We start from the raw sequence: 27,519 nt of genomic DNA, 5'->3' as shown, positions 1-27,519 counted from the left end.
CAAATAAAATATGAGGGATGAATATTACACTTTTATAATACTTGAAGGATGAAAAATAAACTTTTTTCTTGTAATTATAAATCATTCCATGTCTGTCATTCCTCTTCTAGTGATAATCGGGCCCACTATCATTAAAATATATACTTCCTCCGTTTCAAATTATAAAGATGTATAGCAAAAACTATGCACCTAGAAATACCAAAACAGCTATAAATTTAGAATGGAGGAAGAACAAGCTAATCTAATAGTTCGTATGTTATCACTTGTATCTTTTTTAGATCCTCCAAACCTTTAACACGTAAGGTGTACTGTAAACCATTTCAAGTATTTTAACCGTGTTGTTTACCTAATATTTGTTCCCGTCATTCATGTATTTTTGTACTACACAAGTGCACCGATTGAACACCTTCTCGATCGTGCTTCAAGATTCGGAGTTTGATCGACGAGCGCACTCGTGTAACTACTGCATGACCTTACATTTCACCACCTGGCTCGCTCAAGGCTCCAGAAGGCATGGGCGTGTATACGCTCGATCGATCGATCACCGACCGTGTCCATGCGATCCACTCCACTGCAGGACCTGACCAGCAGAGATGCATGATCGATCAGACGTGTCCTTCGCTCTCATATGTGTTACGCGCACTGCTTACTGAAGATCCGCCCTCCAAACAAGGATGTGAAACTGAAAACATTTCCGCTTCGTGCTTCTAGATTTGGAGTGTGATCGTCGTCAAGGCGCGCACCTCCAAGTGTCCTAGGTGGGCAATTTTTATCTGTTGAACTCTCGTTCAGTTGTTCTAGTAGTGGCTGCAACTAGCCCAGACAACTGAGCATGTCCTAAGGCACCAAAGATTTGGCGTCTACGGATTCAGTTTTTGCCATCTTGGACAAGTCACTTGCAATGCGTCTTAATTTCCCTGCGAAAGAAATTATGGGATGGGTCTTGACACATCATCGTCCATCTATTTCTCTATGATGAAGACTCGAGCAACCTATCTCTCATTAGCCTTAGCCGTCTTTTGCGTGTATCCTATATATATGCTAACGTTATTTGTCGAGGGAAAAAATCTGGTTTACACCCTAAGTCCAATTTTCAATTTTTAACTATAAAACCGGATAACATAAGGCATCCAACTGTCGAAACCGTGCAAATTTGATCCTTTGGATGATTTCAAAGGTGGTTTCTCATTTTGTGAAAATTAAAAATATATAATTTTAAATTAAAAAATTTATAAATAATTCATTTTAAATAAAACACGAAATGAGTATCAAAATTTTTCTAAAAATGTAACATATCTATTAACTCACTACTTATTAGTTATTCGGATCTAATTTTTTTATGTTCATAGTATTTAGTTGCTTGTAGTTATACTTATTCTTTTTAAATAAATAAGTTTCAAATAGAGCAATAATAGATATGTTACTTTTTAGAAAAATTTTGATACTAGTTTCGTATTTTTCCGATTTAAAATGGATTAATTTTGATTTTTTTAGATCTAATTAGAATTTTTCTTATTTTTTAAATACAAAACCATATTTGAAAACACACAAAAGGCTAAATTTGCACGTTTTTGATAGTTGGATGGTCTATGTTACCCGATTTTATAGTTGAAAGTTAAAAATTAAATTTTTGCGAGGGTGTAAATTAAACTTTTTCTTTTGCTGAGGGTTAGTTTGTGTTATTAGTATTGTCAGCATTGAGCTAATGAGACGGAGCTAGAGCTTGCCGGGCAAGAACATAGTCATAGTAAACTTATTGTTGGGATCTAGGAGTGATTTTAAAATGTATAGCAATACCTTATACCTTTGTTGAGGAACCATAGCTAACATGCATAGTAAAACAAAATCACAATTAACATATGTCTATCAGTTTCGCATGTAAAGCATATTACTTGAACTTTTTGTTGTTGCATTTTAGCGAGCCAAAACAAGTTGGTTTGAGCGTTCTACGATTCAAACCAAACGAGTGGAGTGAAGTGCTCCCAAACAATTTTTGGTGGAGTGGAGTGTTCCCAAACATGCCCTTAGTATTGTCAGCATTCAGCTAATGAGACGGAGCTAGAGCTTGCCGGGAAAGAACTTAGTCATAGTGAAATTATTGTTGGGATCTAGGAGCGATTTTAAAATGTATAGCAATGCCTTATGCCTTTGTTGAGAAACCATAGCTAGCATGCATGGTAAAAAGAATCACAATTAACATATATCTATCAGTTTCGCATGTAAAGCATGTTACTTGAACCTTTTGTTGTTCAATGCATTTCAGCGAGCCAAAACAAGTTGGTTTGAGCGTTCTACAAATCAAACCAAACGACTCACTCACTTATTTGCATATATTCGACCGAACTAGCACGATTGACAAGATATGAGGAAGGATAATATTTCCGAGCTTTCATATTTGGAGCAGGGACCGTCGAAGGTAAGTGGTTTTCTATTTGCTGACACTTCAGTGCACAGTTTTTTCGGTGGAGAGAGGCTATAGTCAAAATTGTGTGCAGCGTAGATGAAAGGTCAAAGAAATTTTAATGAGTTTGCCCACTTATTTTTCTATTTTTCTTAAATAAGGGATCAAGCTCGTCAAGGGTCCCATTTAGATCGCAAATATTTATAACATTTGGAACTTTTTGCTACTGTAGCGTTTTCATTTGTATTTGATAAATTTTATCTAATTATGGTCTAACTAGGCTTAAAAGATTCGTCTCGTGATGTACAATTAAACTGTACAATTAGTTATTTTTTTACATACATTTACTGCTCTATACATGTATTCTAAAATTGATGTGATGGAGAGAGCATAAAAATTTGGAACTGATCTAAACGGGGCCAAGGTATGGTGCTAACTGCTTATTTGCGGCGGGTACTGGTCCCACGAAACGAATGCGCAGTGCCGGTCCCTTATTCGCGGAACGGGCCCACTGGCAGTGACGTCGCCTCAAACGAGCGCCGGTCCCAGCGCTGCCGCTGCGCCTGTGGCACGTGCTGCGCACACAAGTGTTTTACGAACTAGCCCGCACGCACAACACGAGCACACGACACAGGCGCCACCACTGGCGGCCGATGGTTGCTGCCTCTCGCCGCTGCCGCGCGCAGGCGAGCCGATCGAACTAGCGGCGGTTCTCAGCAAGCATCCCGCGAGCAAGCCCTCTCCCCGGCGCCCGGCATGTAAGCTGCCCCTCCCCTCTTCTCCGCGCCTCGATTTGGGCCCGATTGGTGCGGGTTCCCCCGTCTCGGTGGGGTTTTAGGAGGGTTTTGTGGGCGGGGAGGATGGGGCGCGGATTGGGTTCGCTTGGGTGTGGTTGCTGCAGCGGGCGATCCGGCGCCGTTTTGGGTAGTTTGGGGGTTGGGACTAAGGTTTGTGGAGACGGGGCAGAATGCGCGAGCCTGGGATGCAGCGGATTGAGGTGGTTCTGGATTTTCGGGTATTTGGGTTGGAGGTCGCGAGCTTTGTAAGTGCGGAAGTGCGATTAGACGCCTTCCTACAAGTCTACGAGGTGTGTGTTGGCTTTGCGTGTATTTTCTCTTGGTCTTCTACGCATTTGGCGAGGGGACGGTGCGGCTGATTGGGAAGTTTGTGGATTATTTCGATTTTTTTTCAGACCTGCATTTGCTGTAACAGTTAATCGCGTATGACTCGGATGATTTTTAATAGCTTGGCCGCCCTGAATTGCTGGGATTTTGGTAGTTTTGGATCTCGGGGGTTTGTGGAGGCGAGATTGTGTAACTGTTGAATGTGATGTTTATTTGAATTGCATATAGCAAAGCACGGGAATGTGATTCACTTAGTCTCAGAAATTATTCCAATTTTCTGTGCGGCTCTTCTCTAGCAAATGATGTGGAGTTTTTTAGTAGCCTTTTGACCTTTTCTTCTACTGGAGGTCTTGTTCGCTCGCTATGATCCTTTTGTGACTGTTCTGAATGGGCGCTAAATAAAACATGGTGGAACATCACATGGAATCTTTGAATTAGTGTGGTTGTTTAAATTGTTGTGTTAGCAAGTGTGGAATTTTGTCCTTCTAGCTCACCTGCATGTATAATGTCCATGCCTAGCCGAACTTTCAATTTTTATCAAAGAATGGGTGTTTGAAGCAAGCTTTTATACAAGGAAGAACTTGTAACTGAGATTCCAAGTTTGTTTGGAGAAGTTTCTAACTTGTAGATTTTTTTCCCTTTTTCCTGTTAGTAGATGATGTTCTGTATATCGCTATCTGTACTTCGTATTTCCACAGGGTTTGAGGTAGTGTTACTGTTTCAACATCCATGTTTAGCTGTTTACTCATTAATCTATGTTGCTATCTGTGATTAGTTATCTCTGTACCAAGTTGTTTGATCCAGTGCACCTGCATGTATGCATATTCCTAATGTTTGCATTTTGCATATTTTTCATGATTTCAAAGAATGGGTGCTGGAAGGAAGACTGAGACTTTCTATGCTGGAACACCTAATACAGTGGTGCAAACTCAAACCAATTCATCGTACGGGACTTATTCTAATGCTGCTCGTAATCTCCGGGAAGATGAGCTGGGAGGAGTGATTTTTGGCTGCAAGAACAACACGATGAATGAATGTCTCTCTAAACAGTTGTTTGGTTAGTAAATTCCTTTCCCCTCTTTTTTTTTTCTTTTGAACTAACAGGTCCTTTCCACCTTATAATTCAGTGCCATTACTGCAAAACAAATCATGATCCGCATAAAACTATAAACTGTCATCATCACATTAATTCTTGTTTTTTTCTGGAACATTGATTTGTGCAACATCAGCATTTCATGCTACCTCTTGCCTGATTGGAATGGATTGGCTTGCTGTATTTTGTTCATAGGTTTGCCTTCAGGCCATTTCACATATGTGAAGAATGTTAAACCGGGCATGCCTTTATTTCTGTTCAATTATAGTGACCGGAAAATGCATGGAATTTTTGAGGCTGCATGTGCTGGCCAGCTTAACATTGATCAATTTGCTTGGAGTGATGGTGGTAGAATAAAGACACAATTCCCTGCACAGGTATCATCAAATAACAGCCCTTCCATATATATGACACAGTAAATTCATCCATGTATGTATGGTTAAGCTGGTCATAGTTTTATAATCTGACTGACTCGTGAGTGATTTATGTATTCTTCAGGTCCTCATCTCTATGAAGACTCAGTGTTATCCAGTTCCAGAGTCTCACTTCAAAAGTGTGATCAGTGACAATTATCATAGACCTCGGCACTTCTACTTTGAGCTAGACCATGCACAAACAAGAGCTTTGATATCTTTGTTTAAACCTGCCCCTGTTCATGATGTTACAAACAAATGGGATACTTCCAGATATCTTCAATCTCCAACAACCAAAGCATATCATAATCCTGGTCCAACAAAGTCAGAGTCTTATGCAAAGGATCTTGATCCATTTGGTGTTTCTTCTGAATCACATTGCATCGCCCCTTACAAGTTGGTTGATCCAGATGGTGAATATGCTAGTGCTAGTAGAACATCAACGAGCCACCTTGATGAGGAGTCTTCTAACTGGGATGATTTGGATCCTGCTTCAACCAAGGAAGGAACAGAATCTGTCAATGATGACCATCCACACATTAATCCACCGTATGAAGAACAGCATGACACAGTGGCTGTTAGGCAGAAATTACAAGAGCTGTTTGTTTTACAACAGCAGGAGGTCCAATCCTCCACGGACACTGTTGATTCTGCTCCAGATAAATCAATGCCTCAAGAAGCACAGTTTAATGCTGCTCTCCCAACAGACCCACCTGATTCCACCTCAAAGGATGATGCACCCATTGAAGACCCGACATCATTGGGAGAATGTCATGGAAATGCTGAGGTGCTTTAAGCTAATACTCTGTGACTGCAATTATTTTCATATTATGTCCTGTATTTTTAACTGCATGTTTTGTAAAAAAAATTGGCGATTATGCCCTGCTATCTGACGTGTCTCATTGTCTGTAGCTGCTCCACATCATCAATGAGTTATCCAAGAGGACCTGGGCAATAGAGAAAAAGCTGGTACTGCTCTTCGTGATCGTTTGTATAAAAATCAATAGCACCATTATCTGTTAGAGAAGAAAGTGTGAATAAATGAAGTTACTTTCCTCATTGGCATGTCCATGGTTTATGTTTACTCAGGTTTTGAGTCTAGCTCAAATGTTCCTAATTGTGGTTGTTCTTTGTACCAGGTTGAGTCAGATAAAGAAAAACTGTTTCTGAGGGAATCAGTAAAGAACACAGAAAGTAGAGTTCAGCAGCTGGAATACCAGTTTGAGAAACTACAATTAAACTATAACTCTTTAGCGCCACTCCTTGGTAGACCACATGATAATGTGGAAGGACCATCAGTATTCCTACTAGGTGGGTACAGGGGTAGTACTTGCTTGTCATCACTTGACGCATTTTGCCCCAGAACAGACAGACTAGTGCCGTTATGTCCAATGAGCTCAGCCCGTGCATATGCAGCTGTTTCTGCACTGAATGATCGTATCTATATTTTTGGTGGTGGGAATGGCAGTTCATGGTTTCACTCAGGTAAACATTCTAATAGTGTCAAGTACTTTATGTAAGTTCCAAGCTGTTGACAATCTGCATTTCTTTTATTGTAGTGGAATGCTATAGCAGGGAAGGAAACAGGTGGATGACATGCCCACGCTTGAAACATGCGAAAGGGAGCCTTGCTGGGACTATGTTGAATGATAAAATATTTGCAATTGGTGGAGGAGATGGATCTGCAGTTTTTTCAGAAGTTGAGATGTTTGATCCAGCACTTGGGAGATGGATAGATAGTCTGTCTATGCGGCAAAATGTATGGTGTCAGTCTCTCAGTCCCCATCACATTTGTTGTTTGGTATTTAGTAGAATATTCCAAACTTATCTCCTGTGTAATGTGATTTCAGGTTCTTTACTATCTGTCTACTCTGTGTGATATTTAATAAGGTTCAGGATCCATAAGACATCAGAAATGAAAAGGAAATTTTAGTTAGCGAAGGTGTTTGAACTATCATATAAATTCATCATTGTTTACCAGTAGAATTGTTGGATGCTTTTGCAATAATTTATCATATTGTCACACTATTGTTAATTAGTATAGTAAGATCTGTAGCAATCTAATGCATTAGAATACAGATAGCTATTTGAGCATTAGAACGGTGTGTGTTGTATTCTAGGGCACCTGCATTATTTGGACACATATAATTTGATGTGTTCTTTAGAACTAGCATAGATCCTAGATATTTTGATATCCAGGATGTATCAAACTATGATTGCAAACTACAATGCGTTAGCATATTTTCTGGAGAGAATTGGGAGCCAGATCATGTGTTTTCCACAGGACTTTGCGCTCTGAAGGATAAGGATACTCTGGATCTGTCGACGACTTTATCGTTCTGTGCTACATCAATTGATTCCTTTGTCCAGTTTACCCTCAACAGTTTGATTTTGGAACTAACATTTGTGCTTTTGTGTGCTATGTTGTTCCAGCGATTTGCTCCTGCTGCAGCCGCATTTAATAGCGCGCTCTATGTAACTGGTGGTTATGATGGCAACATGTACTTACAGTACGATCCCTAACCAATATTTCTGTGTTGCAATTGCGGTTTAGATATCATTTTGTACTCTCCTATTTAACAAAATTGTTACAATACACAGATCAGCAGAAAGGTATGATCCAAGGGAAGGTTTCTGGGCCCTGCTTCCAAGTATGAGCGTGAGAAGAGGATCTCACTCGGTCGCTGTCTTGGGGGAAGCCCTGTAAGACTCTCTGTCTCTTGACTGGATGCAATCCCTTTTAAGTTTTATCATATGTGATGTGACCTCACTGCTGCAACATAAAACTTACATGCTTGCCTCATTGCAGATATGCTGTGGGAGGGTATGATGGAAGCAACAGGATATCTACCATAGAGATTTTTGACCCGCGCACCAATTCATGGAGAATAGGCAGCCCATTCAGCATCGCCAGAGGATATGGATGTGCGGTTACAATGGATGATAATTTGTTCTACATTGGTGGGGTCAACGATGCTGGAGAAACTGTCGATACTGTAAGTCTGTTTGCCATTACTATTCAATTGTTCTTATTTATCGAACTTGGGAAATCTGTCTGGTGCTACTATTCCATTGTTCATCTTTCTTGGACTTGATAAGGACCCCAAAACCCGTTGCTGTTCTGCAGGTGGAAGTTTACAACGAGAGGCAAGGCTGGTCGATCTCCGGTTGCCAATCAATAGGGAGGAGGGCCTTCGCCTGTGCTACTGCCATTTGATAGGATGGCAGGTCCATATCCTGCCATCTTCTCCGGTATCATTGTGATACCTCGGTCAGAGAATACATCCCCCCAAAAGTCACCGTGTTGAGAAAAATTTTGCCCCCCCACCCCCCGACACACACCCCACCCACCCCCACTGATATACAGAACACGCTCCCTCTTCTGTGCATGTTTCAGAACCGACAGGTTTGACAGCCGCAGTATAACACCACCAAGTGGCTAAGGCCACCCGTAGCATGCTACTGCTATGCGTCCGTTCAGATAGTTTGCTGATGTTGTGGCAATTTTGATAAACTAGACATGGTATGTTATAACATGTAGATGGCGAGGGAACAAATTAAACTGTTCATGATCCGTGGGTGTTTTCAGAAATTGGAAACGTGCATGACGAGATCTTTGCAGCATTTGAGCGACTCTGAATTTTGGAGTATCATTTCTTGCTCTGTAGTTGCAGAACGCTGATGGTAGAAAACTATCTAGCCCTGGAACTGATGGTAGAAAACTAACTAGCGCTGGAATTGATGGTAGAAAACTAACTAGCCCTGGAACTGGTGGTAGAATGCTCGTTAGGGAGTCGTTGGGATCGCTTTTCAGTTCGTGCCGGTAAACTGGTAGCATTTCTGTTCTTCTCCATGACATTATAGTCCGAGCGGTTGGTGGAATCTGAGACTTTGGCGCAGTGCAGTTCTGCTTGTGAATGAAATGCAACGCTGCTAAGCAAGGAATATGGTCCTAACACTCGGGGTTTAGCCTGCCAAACTGCCTACCGTAGGACAAAGATGCTGTGCGACCGCGAACATGTTGCTTGTGCGAGATTTCAGAAGGATAGTTGAACTGATCCGTTCAGGGATTCTTTCCAGGGATGCCATCTGTAGAGATGTCGAAGACGAGCCGCCGAGCACAGGTTGCGCAATTCTGGGGGGTTTTTTTTCGCCTGATGATGCTTGTTTGCACAGGCACACATAGGATTTCTGATCAACATATGTTAGCTACGACTGCGATAAGAATGTGTATGGGGGAAGTGATTAGATTAGATGAGGGCAAATGATAAGCAACTGGAGCTGATCAACCCTGAAACCTCACGAAAGCAGAAAAAGCAAGATGCTTCCGGTGCCGACTGCCAATCGACGGCACAAGTTTCCCGTACAAGACTAGCATCCATTCCTCGTCCAGAAAGGCAGAACCTACCATCAGGGCTCGTTCCTCCCCCATAATTTTGCAGTGCAACACCAACACTGGACTTAATCAGACGTACAACCAACCAAACCAACACTGGTCATCACTGCAACCAATTATCCAGGATCTGCACCAACTTATCAGCTCAGCACCGTGCTTTCCCCAGCTTTTCTTTAAAGCGCTATATTCTCCTCATTTCAGACAGAATAAATCACCAACCTCAGTTTGAAGTTCGTTGCAGCAATTTACCTTCTGCTCTACACGGAAGTATAAAGGGAGATTCCTCAAGGTCCAATTGACAACGGGAATTCTTCAAACCAGACACTAGTTATCAATCAGAGAATCTGCTTTGCCCCCAAACTTTGCCGGGCCTTACCGGACTCAATCATTGAAGGCCAATATTTCATCCACAAAACATTGCCCTCGTTCTCTATAAAACCTCCCTATTTCCCCCACTGATCAAAGCACCAGATTAAGTTTCCAACACCAAAGCAATGGCCTCCAACTTTGCTCCTGATGCATGGGCTTGGATCACCAGCCTCCCCCAGTTCTCCCAGTGGCGCACCAATTCCATGTCCCTTTGTATTTGCACCACACCATCAGCATCGGCGTCATCACAGCCAACGATGAACCTCTCGATTGTGAAAAACCCTCCCATCCTCCAGCCATCCTATGTTACCTTCTCCATCTTTGCAAACTACAGTATGCCGATTTCCCTGTGGACGTCAAAACCACTCCACCTGAAAACAAACACACAGCAAACTCTAGATGAACAAGATATGATACAGGTGTTCGTCAACATTGTCAACTCAGTCCTGAGGTATGGTCCAGACAAGAAATCATCCTTTCGGTTCCCTGGGGCACAGCATCATGGCAACTTCAAGGACGTGTTCAACATAGTTTTCTTGTCCCTGGCCTTCCTGGTTTGCATCTACGAGGCTCCTCGTGATCTCCGCCCTGGATGCCTGGATTCACTGAGAGCCCAGCTTACTGGTTCAAAGTGCAGAGATGCTGCAAAGAACCTAGTTAAAATGCTTGGTGCAAACCTTGAGGACCAGTGGATGCAGACAATGAATCTTGCAATAACTAACTGGGTTGTCGAGCTTAGATCCTCAAACCACTCATTTGGAGTGCCATCGCCACTGTTCTCATATGCCCTCTCAGCAAGCGGGCTCTGGAAGGTGCAGCTGTACTGCCCAGTCATAGCCATGGGTATGGAAGAGCCTGCGGAAGCAACACAGGATGAGCGCCTTCTCTTCTCACTCGTTTATCAGCAAGTCGAATGTGTGATTCAGCTAGCTTACAGAACAGTCAGAAGGGACAATTGGATAGATGTTGAGGTGAAGGTGGATAACATAAGGTCAGTGATTTTGACATATAAGGAGTTGGCTATTTTTCTCACATACTATTAATTTAGGAACCAATTCTCCATTATTTTCCTGAAGTAGCAAGAACTTTGATCTTTCAGTAAAAAGGTCAAAGAATAATTTTTGGTTGATCCCTAAGGTAAGGTCAATCTTTCAGTACATATTAACAGAGATAATTCAAATTTTGGTTGATCCCTAAGGTAAGGTAAAATTGACCCTGGAGAAAGCAATCATGTATATTTTTGTAAAATGTTCTCAGCTATGAACAATATAGATCTTAATAGAAGTCATGCTTGACTAGTTTAAATCAGAGCTATCTAGAAGTTCATTAGCATACTGTAATCTAAAGCTGGATTGTTTCACTGATTATGATTAACCATAGAAAGCATCTTTTTACAGGAAAAAAATACAAATAAAAAGGCATCATTTGTCCACATACAAGAACTTAACAGAAAAGGGAAATTAAAGAACACCACTTACTTTTGGCTTCCATCACAGGTGTGATGTGGACTCTTTGGTCTCTGAGACCCTCATGGCAGAACGCGGATATGGCTCTGAGGAGAAGCACTTTCCATCGCGTGTCATGCTGCAAATCACACCTATGCAACAATCCGATGTACTGTCTGTATCAGTCGGCAAGTCCAACGATAACCCCACACATGAGTTCGGTATTGAGAAGGGCTTTGAGGGTTCATTCGATCCCCCAAACTCATTTGGTCTTAAGGCATCTGTCACTGAAAGCCTTACACTGGCCATAAGGCCCTGGAAATTCGAACAATCTGTTCATGGCAATACTGCAACATTGAATTGGTTTCTTCATGATGGCGGAAATGGAAGGGAGGTTTATTCTTCAAAGCCTTCAAAGCTTTCGCTGCTTCAGCCAAGAGCCTGGTTCCGTGACAGATACTCAAATGCGTACCGCCCGTTCACAAAGCAGGGGGGCGTCATTTTTGCACGTGATGAGTATGGAGACAGTGTCTGGTGGAAGATCTGTGGTGCAACATTAGGAAAAACTATGAACTGGGAGATCCGGGGCTGGATTTGGCTAACCTACTGGCCTAACAAACAAAGGACCTTTCACAGCGAAACAAGGTGGCTTGAATTCAGAGAAAGCCTGCAACTTCCCCTAACAATTTTTTCATAAATCACTTGTACTCTGAATAATTGTATAACGGTGTGGCATCTAAGCATTGAAAAATCCATGCATGTATCAGGCACAAAAAGTAAGATTATCTATTGTAACTGAATGTGCCGTTACAGAGAAATAACTTCCTCATATAACCGATTGAGCAATTTAATGCAATCCTAAAGTCTTATTTGGTGTTCTCACAACACGTTTTCCTGAGCTAACTTGAATTCTCCTGAGCAAATGTGCAATATTAACAACCAAGAGAGCTCATTAAACATGGACTCATTTCCTACTATGGTACAGGAACTCAACACACAGGACAACTTCTTGTACTGGTTGGCTCATAGTATAACTCTATGACTCAGTAAGATGAAAACCATAGATGACTACAAAGCTTCAGGTTGAAGCGTTTCCTAACAGCTAGAACAAAGTTATTCCTACTGCTCCACATGACCACACTTTTAATATGCAAAAAGACTAAATCCATCATCTCCACCGAGACATTCTTCATGTACTTCAATTTTTTTATCTGCATTCAATTCTATAATTATCATCTCAACAACTTCTTCGACATTGAAGTAATCATAACTTACGCTCCCTTCTTTTTGTAAAACACTCTCCCCTGATTGAAGTACCTCCACGGACTTGCACTCCACGTGGATACTTCCCAAGTCATTGTTCACTTCTGCCTTCACATCATGCACCTCAGTCTCCACAGATTCCACCTCATCCTTCTCATTAAACCCATGCAATGCAACAGCTGGTACACTAGACGCCAACAATGAAAGTGCTGACGTGCAAACGGAGTTGGCATCAGGAGAGTTCTCGGAAAAGTTGACACGTGCCTTCGCACCATACATCGCCTTTGCCGCCTCATCGTATGCATGAGCAGCCTCCACGGCAGTAGGGAATGAGCCCAGCCATAGCCGCCTGCCACGGTTGGGCTCGCGGATCTCAGCCACCCACTTACCCCAAGTCCGCTGCCTCACACCGCGGTACGCACAATTCCCATTCTCAGGACCTCCTTTCCCTGCCATGCACCCTTTCTTGGAACCCTTGGCAGGCGCTTTCCTGGAGCCACTCTCATCCTGGAGCTTTTGGTTCTGCTCCTTCCACCACTTGATTGTCTCAGCAATGGAGTCAGGGCCAGTGCTTTTCCTCCTCGTTCTCTTCTTCCTGACCCAACAAGGCAAATCATTTCATAAGGCCCAAACCCGAAAGACCAAAACATTCAAATGAAAATCATAGGATATGGAAGTCATCTATGATCTATCCAATAAGCTTCAGTGAAACAAAAGGAGTACTCCTCTTTCATTTCTCCAAAGGCCAGTGGCCGGCAGCAATCAAACCCAACCAAAGAAGACAAATACGCAAACTGTATAAAAGAGGAGGCTTTTCTTTCCTGGATGCTGTGCACAAATCATCCCTTCCACCATAGCAGCATTCCAGGTAGCAATCCGCGTGCACCACCAAGAACACGAAAGACTTATACATCCGCTACCAAGGACAGTATCACCTCAATCAATTTCGCAATCGCACACCGCCCCCCAGATCTTTTTGAACTCTAATTCCCCACAAAGCAGCTCGATGAAGAAACAACACCTCATCGAGAAACATCGTTTGGAAAACAGATATTAGAAGAAACTTATACTTTGCCAAAAATAGTTGCAGGCACGCGGGGAAGACCGGAGCGATTCGGCCTCACAAATCCACCCCCGCCGCGCGAAACACAAGCGAGATGGACAAGCTCCAGGTCAGCACGAGCACTCCGCAACACCAGCAGCTACCAAGCACCAGCGCCGCCGCAACACCCACCGAATTCACTCAGTGCCCAGCTGCTCGGCCAGCCGCGGCAGCACCGCCCCGGGACCCAGCAATGCTCAGCGAGTAACTCAGCGCGAGAGAAAGAAGAACACGGGGTATAGAGAGAGATGGAAGAGAGGGACGCTGCTCACCTGACTTGCCCCCCGGAGGAGTCCCCTTCCCCTCCCTGGCCGCCATGTCCCAGGTCCATGGAAGAGCGAGAAGGGAGATCTCCCCCTCCCCCTCCCCCTCCTCGGCTCCTCCCTAGATTTCCTCCGGCTGCCCGCTCCCCCCCGCTGGCGGTGGTATCCTCGTTGTTTCTTGTATGGGCACCAACCAGATCTTCTACGGCCGGTCCGCCCCCTGGATCTCTCCCACCACCTCCACCTCCACCTCACACCGCCCGCCTCGTAACGCGGCAGGTGTCGGTGTCCCGCACCCGCAGCGCAGGCCCCCGCTCCCTCCTGTGACGCTGCCGCCGCTTCGGTTGTGACGTGGACGCCACCTCGCGGTGCGGCTAACCTGGCGGTGGGCGCCGGGCGGGGTCAACACAGGCGTTTCCATTCCACCCACCAGAGTCACGCACCCGACCGCCCTGGGAGCCTACGCATCCTCGTGCCCGTCTAGTGGCAGTAGTATCTCTTCTCTTCGAAGATCGTGTCCGTGGAACGAACTTTACATGGCCTTGGCTTGACGATGGATGGATGCCGCAATGATAATGGATTCCATGGATGGTTTGGGTTACTTGCCACTTTGCGATCGTTCTTGCTCGCGCGCGTAGGTCCCATGGTATCATAGAGTAAGTAGCAATATACTATGTTTTAAAAGAATTGCTGTTAAGTTTTGGAGGAGCTGAAGAAATGTACATACATCATATCTATGTCATTCTATCAATCGAGTGGAAACTGACGTAACTGCAATAATAAATATATAACGGCGATAAGGTTTTGGAACCTTAAATAAGATAGATGCTCATGTAGATTAGATGTACATTTTGTCGGTATCGACAAGAATAGAAACTGATTGATATGGAAATACAAACGAGATTTTAAAGCATTGGATAAGATATAACTTGTGAAGGCTAGATGTGGCATCAAAAGGTAAAGGCATTTGAACAAAGTAATAGTGGCATAAACGAGTCTATTTTTGTCATGGCTTTTATGGACCAATGATAACGAACTGTAGTTACCTGTTTATACCTATAAGATGTGATTTGAAGTTGTACATTGAGCTGTAGCAAGATAATGATTTTTGAAGCTTATTATCTAAGGTTAATGAAGGTTGAAGGAATACACACACACACACACACACACACACACCATATGTTACCTTATCAATCAGAAGTAGAAGTTTATGTAACGACGTTGAATATGAAAACACTAGTAATTTTTTGGAGCATCCAATAAGAATAAGATATATCCTCATGCAAGTAATACTTGTATATTGTTGGCATCGTAAGAATGTAGCAATTAAGAAAAATATAAGTAACATGCATACCATGTTATGTTTTGTCACGGCATCACTAACCAATGATAGATGACTTGCTCGAAGAGAGAAAGATTGTGAAATGAGTAAAAGACAACACCGGCATTTTCATGCTCGTGTTAAAACTTCACGAGCCTAAACAAACAGATAGTGTCAAAGAGTTTTCTAAAAGTGACAAATAACATATACTTGAATATCTTAATTCTTCCTCCACGCTCCGACTCCTTTTTAACTTCGAGCTTAGCTGTTCTCCTCGCCTTTGGTGTCTCTTCAAGTGATCGTCTGATTCCCATGGTAATCAGATTATCGAGCTCTCTAGTAGCAACTAAAGGAGTGGTTGATTGTAATAGGCTACAATAAAGTACATAAAAATTTCAATTATGTATTTACATATTAGTTAATGAATTTTTTATGTACATCTAAAATTTTTGCACGATTTGGGTCCTACAAGATCAGCAACAATACAATAGATGTCGATGATAGGGGCGGAGCTCCCTTGGTCCGTTGGGGTCGCCGGACCCTGACAAAATTTGCAAAATACGGTGTACAACACTGTTTACCGTGTCATGCTAGTAGAGCCGACCCCGGTGGCTCGATCGGCTAGCTTCGCCCCTGGTCGACGATTTCATAGATTTAGATTCCAAGAAATCTTGCAGAAAAGGAAATTGCTAGGAGTATATTTTGTTGCCGGAAGCTAAAGAAGGAGAAAAGTGACAACATCTTCGATGGTACTTTGGCGGTTCCTTTTTTTCCTCACATGGATAGCGAAAAGCATCAGGACCTGTTCCTTTTTTTGCTCTTGCGTCGGGCCTTCCCTGAGATCATCACCACATCCACAACCGGTGCCGTGCCGGTAAATCCCGGCTAGGCGGCGCTGTACCTGTACTGGTGGGAGAGTCACGCCGTCACGCCGGCGTGGGGTGCTGCTGACGACGACGTCAGATGCGGGCCGTGCTGCCCCTACCTACTTTTCCCTCAGCGGCGCCGAGGCCGAGCGCCGCCGTGCGCGCTGTGCAGCTACTAGCTTCCCGGATCATTCCTGCGGGCCGCGACCGCGGGTGCTGCTGGGCCGTACACGCTTGGCAAGGCCGCCTCCTCGTTGCCGGCCCGTCGGCTCCACTTCCTCGGGGCCCACCGAAAACGGCGAGAAATAAAGCGTCACGCTCACGCGGAAGCAATCAGCTCCCGCGCGGCCGCGCCGCTCGATCGTTTCCCTCCCACTTCTCCGCCCAATTTCGAAATTATTTTCCTTCTCCCCTTCTCCACCGTCTCCGTCGCCGCCGCTCCGCCTCCTCGCCGCGGTCCGGGAACCATGCCGTGCAAGTGGCAGGTCTGGACCCAGCCCGACGGCAGCCTCGTCTGGGTCCCCGCGACCGAGACGCCTCCCACCCCGCCCCCGCCGCCCGCGGCGGCCCCGGCGGCGGCGGGCCCGCCTGATCCCGCTCCTCCTCATCCGCCGCCGCCCGACGGCGTGCCAATCGAAGGTTCGATCTCCACATCCGTGTATACCCCTGCATTAGAGTTGGCCTCAATTATGGATGGGTTGCTAACCCCTGACCCTCTCTCCCCCGCCGTCAGAATACCTAGGCGCGGACGGCGCCAAGGGGGGTCGCTTGCCCTTAATGGCCGACCTAATCCTCCAAGGTACCTGCCTTCTCTCCATACACGCGCTCGCACCCGTTGTTCTGGGTCTTTGTGTGTGTTTGCCGCTTCCCACGGCCCGCGTCGAGTGGCGCGGTGTCTAACTGGGCTGTGGCCGCCTGTTTCCCTTGATGGGATCCGCAGCGCTGGACACGTTGACTGAAGATGGAACGGATGCACTGACTGAGGGTGTCAATACGGGTGGATTGTTCTCCACTGGGTCGGGGAGGTTGGTGACCGTCAGCGAGAGGGCCATAAGGAGAGCTAGTGCGTTGGTCGGTGAGGAGATGGAGGAGGCTGCTAACGGTAACAGGAAGAGAAGTAAGAGCTTTCACACCTGAATGCGGTTTGATTTGGTTGAATTGTTGTGTATTGTTGGATATTTGGTCGCTTGGAGCTGGCACTGTTTATGTTCATTTCTCTGTGCCTTCAAAGAGGTTGATGAGTTTGTCTATTGCAGAGCAACCATTTGGTGATGATGCTGGTCTACAGGGTGACCGGACAAACTTAGATGTTCCATTGGGAGGTTAGACTTGTTTCATCTTTTTCTGTTCTGAAGATTAGATTGGACCTTGCCACTAGAGATAAAGGGTGCAAGTTTTGATAGTTTTTATGAAATTCTGTGATTCCATATTGATATAGTATAATGTGAATTTAGGTGGTGCACATAAAGATAACTTGTTGCCAATGTTCCAAACTGGATCAGGCAAAATAGTCCCGCTCTGCAAGGACTCATTTCAGAAGGCAAGAGCTGTTTTAGAAGGTAGGAAGTGCTTTCTTATTTTGCACGTCATGACGTGATGGCATTTAGTATCCCTCTCTGGTTTATGTTTGTTTCATATTGCGTACTAGGCAAACATGTCATTAATTACGAAATACCTTTCTCTTGTTTTAAGAAAATGTTGAGAATGCTGCTGGTGCCAGACAACCAATGTTCCATACTGGTACGGGTAGATCGGTCCTAGTCAGCAAGAGCTCCATTGATAAGGCGAGAGCTGTTTTAGAGGGTCAAACAGTCGCAAATGAAGGTAGTTTATCCTAATAAGAATCTATATTAAGAAGCGTTGAATATTTCGCTGAATGATTCCAGACATGCCTTATTTTGTGATTAACGAGCACTATTGCAGGAGATGCAGGAGACATGGAACAGTTTCCAATGTTTCAAACTGGTTCAGGTAGAGCTATGTCAATCAGTATGGCATCTGTACAGAAAGCTAAGGCTGTGCTAGATGAAAATAATGTAAATACAGGTAAAATTGGTTATTCTACTGTTTACATATATTATAAACCATTTACCTAATTATTTTGGAATGGGTGCTTCTGTGACATGAGCAATTCGTATATTGTTAGGGAATGTTGAGGGTCCTGGTTACCCCGACCAGTCTCTGATATTTCAAACTGGTTCCGGAAGACCAGTCTTGATCAGCGAAAGATCCATTGAGAGATCTAGGGCTGTGTTGATGGATGAAGGTGCTGAAAATACTGGTAAGATATTAAAATTGGACTACATGTCTTTGCACCTTTCTAAATTCAACCTTGACAATAAGTGTTACTTCTTTGTGTGAAGGACAACGGGATACTGGCTACCAGCTCCCAATTTTTCAAACAGGAATGGGAAGGCCTGTTGCTGTGAAACATGGCTCTATTAAAAAGGCAAAGGCAGTTTTGGAGGATGGAGATGTTAAAAGAAGTGGTAAAAACACTCATACAAACTTAATTGCTTTCTTTATTACTTAAAGCCCAGGATTCATTAATTTTGCTTCCTATGTGAGATTCAGGAAATGGAGATACGGATATTTGTGCTACATCTTTCCAATTTGAAACCCCGACGTCTGTTTTGATGAGTAGCAGTTTAATTATGAACGATAGAACTGTTACACCAAAGGAAAATACTTCAGTGCAAGGTATATATACCTTTCCCGACTTCACTGTGAAAACCTGTCTCTTTTGTGCCATTGTGTGTGCATCTATTCAATTTATTAACTATACAAAAATGCCACTATTTCTACATGTTAGATGTTTCTCACTTGATAATCTGTTTCCCTGCAGGAAAATGTTATGAGGGTGATGGGCACTTGCCGTTGTTCCAGACTGGGTTAGGGAGGTCAGTTACAGTAAGTAAGAGCTCAATTAAAAGGGCAAGTGTAATTCTGGAGCCAAGGAACATTGCAAAGGAATTGGAAGGTACATCATGCTCAAAACATCACATATCACCATTTTGTAATTGTCGTGCACATGTATCTTTTTTACCTGACAAACATGTTTTCTACTGCGATTTCCTCAGATGAAGCTCATCTAAATGATGTTTGTGCCACCTCAATAATCAAAACTGGACTTGGAAGGTCCGTCTTAAGCGAAAACTCAAGGGAAAATGCACAAGTTGTCTCAGAGGCTGTAAAAAGAGGTACATTATGTTCTAAATTAAGAGTTCTTTCTCTTGGATTTTAAAGTTGCTACAGATGGCTTTTGTGTAGCCTGCTAAATACTCATGTCTTGTGCAAACCAGTAAATAGTGACATTGGGGATGGCTTTGCTGAAGCCCCAATGTTCCAGGCTGGAATACAACAGTTTTCACCTGAGAATGGAAGTTCAAAACATAGGGCCACCCTCTTGGAGCAAGGCAAATTGGCAACAAAAGGTATCTTTTGAAATACTGGGTTACACTGTAAGGCTTTTAATACAGTTGATTTTAGTCTAAATTTACACATTCAATTCCTTTGTTGACTTGTAAACTTTTTTTTACAACATTATTTTTGAAAGGATATGAAGACTGTGGAAATTCATTGCCAATGTTTCAAACTGGATCCGGAAAATCGGTCTTGGTCAGTGAAAGCTCAGTACGGAAGGCAAGGGCTGTTTTGGAGGAAGAAGGTGATGTAAACCGAGGTATTTACTATTTAGCATGCATATCAAACTTTATAGGCTATTTTGCTGTGCAGGAACTGATACTTCATATTCAGTAACCTCATTTCTTCTGTAGCATAGGTTAGTACTCCCTCTATTAAAAATACAAGGCGTAATTTTTACGTTTGCTGTTCCAAGTTAGATTTTGATCAAGGTTTTCTCACAAAATATATACTTATAGCTGTAAAAGCTATATATTGTGAAAGCATTTGAAATGTGAATCTAGTTGTATTATACACCAAACATACTTTATAATTTTACTAATTGTTGGTGAAAGTATCCAAAGTTTGACTTTCCACAGAACAAAATAGGTATTTTATTTTTGAATCAAGGGATTACAATTTAAGAAAGTTATAATATTATAATTGCAATTCTCATGATAACCCTAGCCATGTAGTTACTGTTTAAATGCACAAATTCTAAAAGTCAATTAAAAAAGAACAGACAGGGTCTAGAACTAGAGTATATCGACAAAGATTATTTTCATAACGCACACCTCACCACCATTATGATAAGATATCATCTTGGTTAAATCTGAGGTCATATTATTCCTTTTTAGTTGTGGAAATTAAGCTAGCAAACACAATTTACAAAACTGCTACCAATGAATCACCAGATTTTCTAGTTACCATAAAAAGAAGAATGAAAAAATGTTTCATCTTTGTCATAATCTATTTCTTTGGTTATGTAAACCATTCATTCTGCCATGCTCATTTAGAGTGGTGCACTTCACTGTTCAGACAGTTGCATCATCTTATGGTAAGGGTCCAAATTGAAATGTATGATGTATGATCAAATATCAAGATCGTGACATGGTCAGTTGGCAGTTAAATCAAGTACTGAACTGCTGATATAGTCATATGGCATGATGATGATGCGTTAGTTAATAAAAAACTTGTTCTGGGAGTATGTGTGCATTTCCCCTTTGTTTATTGCTTATCTGAGTTGTTCTTTGTCAGAGAACTGCAAGTTGGTTAAAATGGACAAAAAGTTTCCAGTCTTCGCTTCACCTTTCAAGACAAGCTGTGCAAGAACAGTAAATGTATCTTCAGCTGGTGTTTCTCGAGCTGCTACCTTATTGGGCTTGGAGGAGGATACCTTTTCAACTCAATTTTTTGGACATGTGGGTGATAAGTTAGGTACAAAGATAACTGTTAAGCTGGAAAATCCAGAACGAATGCTTGATGTTGCATCGGCACATGCAATTTCTGGTGGCTCTCATAAGGGTTTTTGTCCAACAGAAAAACCCATACTTATAGAAAGACATCAGCAGTTCGGATTTTCTAAAACTGCCTCTGATGCTGTTGAGCATTCTATCAGGTTCAGCACTGCTGGTGGCCGATCAATGGCTATTTCTACTGATGCACTACAACGTGCAAAAAGCCTTTTGAACGATTCAGGTTCAGAGGTTTCACCAAATGATTCAGTAGGCTGCTCTCTGGCATCAGCTAAAGAGAAGCAACCAGATTCAACTATTTCTCCAAAAGGAGATGAATCTAACTTATTGCACGGGACTAAAGTAATCGGATATGCTGTACCTGATATCCCTGTAACTAAAGGAAATGCTAATAAGTTTCATATGGGGAGGCAATATCACTCAATCAACGAAATTCCAAAGGTCCCGAAGCTTCCCAGATATTTATCCGAAGGTGACAATGCAATTGGCACCAAAGACAAGACCCAGAGGCATCATATGCCAGCTGGACCTTTGGTTGACATCACTAACTACATGGCTACTTGTTCTGGAAAAAATACGGACCACTTTGCTAATGGAAAGAGGGTAATCGGAGGAAGAAACTCCATATCTCCATTCAAACGGCCCCGTTCTTCCAGGTCCTTTGATTTGCATACTGTCTAGCAGTTGAATACTCCTTGATGTCATGCTTCTGACACATCCTTGATAAAACTGGCTAGGTTCATCACACCAATAAAAACCAACAAAGTTTCCTCTGCTGGTAAGCTGATGGTGATATGTAGTTAAGCACATTTTCGAGATTCATTCCTACTTGATTGGTTAGACTGTTGTTCGCAGGAGAATCCAAAGTAGCGTCAACTCAGATCAGCCCCTGTAGGACAAAGCTGTCTGCTCGTTATCCTTTCCAACATCAAAGGAAAAGCTGCAAAGAATATTTTGGTGGTCCTCCTCGCTTCCTACAGGTGCTGTATCCTTGCATTTCATTCATGCAGGTGTGTCGTTTCCTACTTTATTAACTATGAATCTTTCATTTGACTAGACTGAACATGTAACTGATGACGTGAAGCTCATGGATGCAAAAGGAGCTGAGAAGTTTAAATTTCAGCATATGGGTACTGGAGCAGAAGATTTTCAGAAGATGCTGCTCACATGTGGTGCTTCATTATCATACGCAACTAAAGAGTAAAGATCGTTCTTGGATGTCATGCTCCATTATTTCATGCTGATGATACAAGATTGACCCTTCCTTATCGTTTGAATTGTGGGATAGAAAAGAATGAAGGGTTCAACCCACTAGAAAAGAAAAATTCACAAATCAAAACAAATGCTATGTTAGCTTAACTAACTAGATATGGTGCTTTTGCTCAGTGTATGATGAAAAAAATGTTTGATCATTACCTTTCCAGTTTATTGTGTTTCTAGTTAGGCTTAATTAATGAATTTTTTATGGACCTGTTCATCTAATTCTTCCTTTTCTTTTGCTTCATTTTGGTCATGCTAGGATTAATATATACTGACCTAGATGTTCTACTTGCTGGATGGCAATAAAATTATGAGAATGTTTAGACATCCTGGATATCAAGTCACTTTGGTTTTCTTGTTTTAGATGGGTCAGTAATCACTATAAATGGATTGTGTGGAAACTTGCTTCACTGGAGAGATGCTACCCAACTAGAGCTGCTGGTAAATTCTTGACGGTTGACAATGTTTTTGAGGAGCTTAAGTACCGGTGAGATGATAGCATGCCGTCTATTTATCGATTTCAGTTGTATGGACGCATCTCATTTTATACATGAAATTTCATGGATTTTAGGTATGATAGGGAAGTGAACCATGGCCACCGGTCAGCAATAAAAAAGATTTTAGAAGGGAATGCCTCACCCTCTTTAATGATGGTCCTGTGCATTTCAGCTATTTACTCTTGTCCTGCCCAAAGTGACAATAAGTTGGAGGTTGACAAGATAGATAATAATGAAGACAGCAATGGCAATAAAAGCTTGTCAGCCTCTAATAGAAACATGTCTGCAAAAATTGAATTAACTGATGGATGGTATGTTGTTGCTCTCACTCTATTGCATTGTATTGAAACTGAAAGACATCAACAATTTCCAGTGTCTACCTCTTCGCAGGTATTCACTTGAGGCATCATTAGATATGGCACTTTCAGAACAACTAGAAAAAAGAAAGCTTTTCTTAGGACAGAAGCTTCGGGTACCATGCTATTTTCACTTCTCATGGGGACATGGCTATAATTAATTACTACTAACGTGTTTGACCTAACAATATGCGCTCCATCTTGGCAGATATGGGGAGCTTCTTTATGTGGTTGGTCTGGGCCTGTGTCATTTCATGAGGTTTGCCTGATCCCCTGATCCATAAATTAGCCGTGAATAAGGACTAACATGTAATTATATATCCTTGGTGTCATCATATTTTCAGGCATCTGGTATTGTCAAATTAATGGTCCACATAAATGGCACCTATCGTGCAAGATGGAATGAGACCTTGGGATTCTGTATGTGCCTGTTGCACCTATTCTCTTTAAAGAACAATATCATTATTTTGAAAGGAAGAACAATATCATTATGATTACTTGTAACTGAATGTTTGCACTCCGCATTCTGCTTATCCCTTATCAAACAGTCGTATTATCTTTGATAACCATTCATACATATCAGGCAAGCATGCTGGACTCCCACTGGCATTCAAGTGCATAAAAGCTTCCGGTGGTAGAGTTCCTAGGACACTAGTTGGAGTCACAAGGATATATCCTGTTCTCTTCCGGGAAAGGTATATGACTGGATGCAAGCTAAACACGTCACAATTGTCAGAAAAAGAACTAGGATCAGATACCCACATGCTAGGTGCTAGGTGGGCTTTCTAACTCTCAATTGTGTACTTCAGGTTGCCTGATGGTTGTTCTATTGTGAGATCTGAAAGGATGGAAAGAAAGGCGCTGCAACTGTACCACCAGAGGTACTTGGTTATGTGACTGGTAAACAATATAAATGAATGCACTGAACGTCACAACTCCTCTAATAGAAGTAGATTAACTATTGAACTATCGGAGCACCCTTACAATCAGTGATACTTGTTCATCATGACAAGGAATGTCTGGCATAGCTATTTTTGTTCAGTTTTGAACATCCTCAGCATTATTTGACATATGAGGACTATGAAGTTATATTCTCTAAATGTACTTGTGCTTATCAATTACCTCTGCTCCTCATCCTGGTAGCTCAGGACAGTGTTCTCCCCTACCATTGCCTTTTTGTGCAATTAAGACCACAGTTGACCTCTTAATATCTAACTAATTGTCTGTTAGATTAGAAGTGCGCACTACTAATATTCATGAACACTACTGAATTTGTGTATCTGAACAGAGGTTTTCCCTGATAACCAGTAGGCAAGTATGTTGGGGAAACTATGTTGCAAAATACACTTGCAAACATTTTGCTTCCCAACAAGTGGCACCTTATAAATGTACACGTGCATTGGTGCTGGTTGCCTGTTGGCAGCATTGAATTTTCATGCAACATTCTCTAGTGTAGAAATTTGCTTTATTAAATCTAGATTGCTGCATAGAATTTGTTAAGTTCATTCAGACTAGAGCCTTGAAGTTCTTGGATCAAAGTTGGTTTCAATTTTATGGTTCCTTTTTTAAAAAGATTTTCCTCTTTTGGTGCCATTGCAGTAACATTTACTGTTTCTTGTAGAGTATCTAAGATTGCAGAAGATATTATGTTTGAACAACAAGAAAACTGTGACAGTACAGATGATAATGAGGAAGGGGCTAAAATTTGCAAAATGCTAGAGCGTACAGCTGAGCCTGAAGTTATAATGGCAGGCATGACCTCAGAGCAGTTGATGCACTTCTCATCTTATAAAGAAAAACAGAAGGTAAGTAGATCTGGCTTCTGTTAGTTCACATTTATATGGAAAGTTGCACATGCTATACCGTTATGCTGCAGGAGGTTATGCAAAATGAAGTAGCTAAGAAGGTTCAAAAGGCCCTTGAAGTTGCTGACCTTAGTTCAAGAGATGTTACACCATTTTTGAAAGTGAGGGTGATGGGGCTTGTCAGTAGACTTTCTGCTTCAACATCCAGTAAAAAGGAAGGGCTAATAACAATTTGGAACCCTACTGAGATGCAGGTAATCATCTGCAGTGTATAAGTGTGGCAAACATGTTATTCTCTGTTGAAAAGGGGAGACAGGATTTTTGGTAAAAAGCATTAAAGCGTCATCATTTCTATTGACAGAAAGCTGATCTTGTGGAGGGACAAATTTATTCAGTTACAGGATTGAGGCCTTCGAATCATTGTACTGAAATCCTCTACTTGCATGGTAGAGGATCATCTACAAAGTGGAAGCCCTTAGCATCAGCTCAGACTACAGATTTTGAGTAAGAAACATGACTGCACTCCGGTTACATTGCATGATTGCATTGTTTAACCTTAACCACATTTCTTGTTCCAGACCATTCTTCACCCCTCGTAAAGCAATTGAACTGTCAAAGTTTGGTGAGGTGCCGCTTTCAAGGTCAGTCTAATCCCAAATTCAACCTTCTGAATCTTCTCCCCGCACTAATGAACTTTTTGAATAATCCCTGTTTATTTCAGTGAATTTGACATTGCAGGTGTTATTTTATATGTTGGCAATATGTATTTATGTAACAACCAGAAAAGGCAGTGGCTCTTTATAACAGATGGATCTAAATTTATCTCTGAACAAAAGTCCGAAGAGCAAGATTGTCTTCTAGCAGTTAGTTTTTCTTCCCCAACCACTGGCGAAGACTCTGCATTGTTTAGTAATACCCTCTCTGGAAACACAGTATGTGATATTTTGATTGTGGTTTCTGTATCTCAAGTTTCTGTATCTTATTTTGAAACCTCTAAATTGGACACCATTTTGTGGACATCTGTATAGCGTTAACCCTTTCAAAACAAGTGCAGCTTTAGCTTAATTCTACATCTGTTGCTCAGGTTGGTTTTAGTAATCTGGTCAAGCGACAGAAAGACCAGATGAGGCAAATATGGGTAGCTGAGGCAACAGAGAGCTCTACCTACACTCTTTCTCATGAGATTCCTAGAAAATCTCACCTAAAAGAAGCTGCAGCTTCTGCTGAAAGATGGGCTTCAAGATCTTGTCATGTAAGTTTCTACACCACAGTTAGGTGCTATGTTTTCTGACAATCCCAGTGTCACTCATTGTTTCGCCACAACGTGAATGGCAATTGCAGAAAATTCAAGAGCTAAAAGAAATGGTTTTATGTATAGTTGGTGACAGTGGTGGCTGAGTTATATTAAACGCTGCTGCCTGCTGATTTTGGAAATGATGCAAGAATTTGTTTGGGGGTTCTTATAGCTATGTCAATATTTCTCACTGGCGGTAGTCACTGCTGGTTGGAGGCATGGCCAGTATGAAAAGGACAGGGTTGGAGCAGTGTAACTACCAAAGTAGGCCATATTTCAGCTTATGTGTTACTCGGGCTATCAAATGGCCACCCCTCATCTTCCTACGCACACTCAGGCTGGCCCCCTCTAACAATGGGCTCAAGCTCCGCCACTGCTGATGGACAAGATAATGAACAACTACGATACGGGATGCAAGTGAGAAGGAGAGATTTCTTCACAGAAGGTATAGTGATTTAACCATATCGCTTGTAGATATCTATAAGCCATGATGTGTTGTGATGTACCACCACAAGATCGGCAACTACTGCACATAGCATGCACAAATTTCATAAGTTACCTAGCTGTAACCACTTCTACTTTTGCACTTCCAGGGCTTACCATCGGGGGCTGGACATATCAGAGAAGTAATCAAACAGAGGAAATTTCTCTACTCTCATGGGAGCTTAATGCAGCCCTCCCTGTTCAACACTCAAAACACTCATGGGACCTTAGGCTGCCAAGTTTTTATGCTGCCTAGTCTACATGAGCAACATTTTAAGCGAGTTGCCTAACCAGGCTGTCTTATTATTGTAATGATGTACTTACAGATAACTATTTAATTTGATAAAAGTTGTATAGCTGCATCAACTATCCCATTTCCTCTGCATGACGCATGTATCTGTTGTGGACTTGTGCTGTGATTGCCTGGTCTGGCTTGTTCCAAAATCTTACTTAAAATACATGTTTTAGCTTCTCAATTTCTTTTAAGATGGATTTAATTCTATCTTCTCCCTTTTTTTTCCTCTTTCTATCTTGCCCTTGCCAAAGAAATCTTATCACTCACAAATAAGTTACACCCCTCTGTACCGTAATACGAATGAAGGGTATCAAGTTCATTTGGTTCACGTTCTTAATTTTTATGCATAATTCGAATAATATGCCCTTCAAATTAGAGTAGAAAATATAATATGTACAACTCTAACGTGCACTCATGCTCAGATTGCAGTTCAATGTCTTTTTTCTTGGTTAAAGTTTGAAATCACTTGATTTGTTTAGTGATGACTTCATATTACAAAAATGAAATAATAGCACACTTGGATTTTGTTGAGAACTACAAAATTGCAAAATCCCACGGCAAAAGTGCAAAATCCCATTGCAAAATTGCAAAAGTGA

The 27,519-nt window shown here is 42.2% G+C and overlaps 4 protein-coding genes across 8 annotated transcripts; 3 read left to right on the top strand and 1 right to left on the bottom strand.

Annotated features, from left to right (window-relative positions):
* The first annotated feature begins 3,017 nt into the window (after positions 1–3,017).
* LOC112893104 lies at positions 3,018–8,655 on the top strand. The gene is made up of 11 exons (XM_025960272.1): positions 3,018–3,159; positions 4,392–4,582; positions 4,814–4,995; positions 5,117–5,818; positions 5,944–6,000; positions 6,171–6,516; positions 6,591–6,790; positions 7,465–7,541; positions 7,633–7,734; positions 7,841–8,027; positions 8,159–8,655. The coding sequence occupies exons 2-11, from the start codon at positions 4,393–4,395 to the stop codon at positions 8,246–8,248; spliced, it is 2,133 nt and encodes a 710-aa protein (XP_025816057.1). The 5' UTR covers positions 3,018–3,159; position 4,392; the 3' UTR covers positions 8,249–8,655.
* A 1,231-nt stretch (positions 8,656–9,886) lies between these two features.
* On the top strand, positions 9,887–12,128 carry LOC112893105. The gene is made up of 2 exons (XM_025960273.1): positions 9,887–10,787; positions 11,293–12,128. Exons 1-2 carry the CDS (start codon positions 9,922–9,924, stop codon positions 11,936–11,938), a joined length of 1,512 nt encoding a protein of 503 aa, XP_025816058.1. The 5' UTR covers positions 9,887–9,921; the 3' UTR covers positions 11,939–12,128.
* Positions 12,129–12,150: 22 nt separating this feature from the next.
* Positions 12,151–14,198, bottom strand: LOC112893106 (dehydration-responsive element-binding protein 2A-like). Its single transcript, XM_025960274.1, has 2 exons — positions 13,879–14,198; positions 12,151–13,099 (listed from the first exon to the last, which is right to left on the bottom strand). Exons 1-2 carry the CDS (start codon positions 13,935–13,937, stop codon positions 12,385–12,387), a joined length of 774 nt encoding a protein of 257 aa, XP_025816059.1. The 5' UTR covers positions 13,938–14,198; the 3' UTR covers positions 12,151–12,384.
* Positions 14,199–16,502: 2,304 nt separating this feature from the next.
* LOC112891880 (protein BREAST CANCER SUSCEPTIBILITY 2 homolog B-like) lies at positions 16,503–26,998 on the top strand. Of its 5 annotated transcripts, none has more exons than XM_025958877.1 (33): positions 16,503–16,695; positions 16,790–16,855; positions 16,997–17,173; positions 17,313–17,378; positions 17,511–17,615; positions 17,749–17,880; positions 17,989–18,102; positions 18,203–18,337; positions 18,420–18,545; positions 18,631–18,756; positions 18,902–19,036; positions 19,137–19,256; positions 19,359–19,490; positions 19,613–19,738; positions 20,716–21,589; positions 21,671–21,711; positions 21,789–21,913; positions 21,991–22,133; positions 22,558–22,680; positions 22,765–23,001; positions 23,081–23,162; positions 23,255–23,305; positions 23,391–23,466; positions 23,630–23,741; positions 23,856–23,927; positions 24,668–24,851; positions 24,923–25,105; positions 25,213–25,355; positions 25,430–25,492; positions 25,573–25,783; positions 25,936–26,103; positions 26,193–26,590; positions 26,739–26,998. In XM_025958877.1, the coding sequence occupies exons 1-32, from the start codon at positions 16,524–16,526 to the stop codon at positions 26,247–26,249; spliced, it is 4,677 nt and encodes a 1,558-aa protein (XP_025814662.1). In that variant the 5' UTR covers positions 16,503–16,523; the 3' UTR covers positions 26,250–26,590; positions 26,739–26,998. The 5 variants fall into 5 exon arrangements, with proteins under 5 accessions (XP_025814662.1, XP_025814663.1, XP_025814661.1 ...); XM_025958878.1 differs by having other exon boundaries at positions 17,980–18,102; positions 22,567–22,680; XM_025958876.1 differs by having other exon boundaries at positions 17,980–18,102.
* Positions 26,999–27,519: the final 521 nt, after the last annotated feature.

Source organism: Panicum hallii, chromosome 5 (genome assembly GCF_002211085.1).
Source record: "Panicum hallii strain FIL2 chromosome 5, PHallii_v3.1, whole genome shotgun sequence".
Lineage (NCBI taxonomy): Eukaryota > Viridiplantae > Streptophyta > Magnoliopsida > Poales > Poaceae > Panicum > Panicum hallii.
This window is presented reverse-complemented; position numbering and strand designations above follow the sequence as displayed.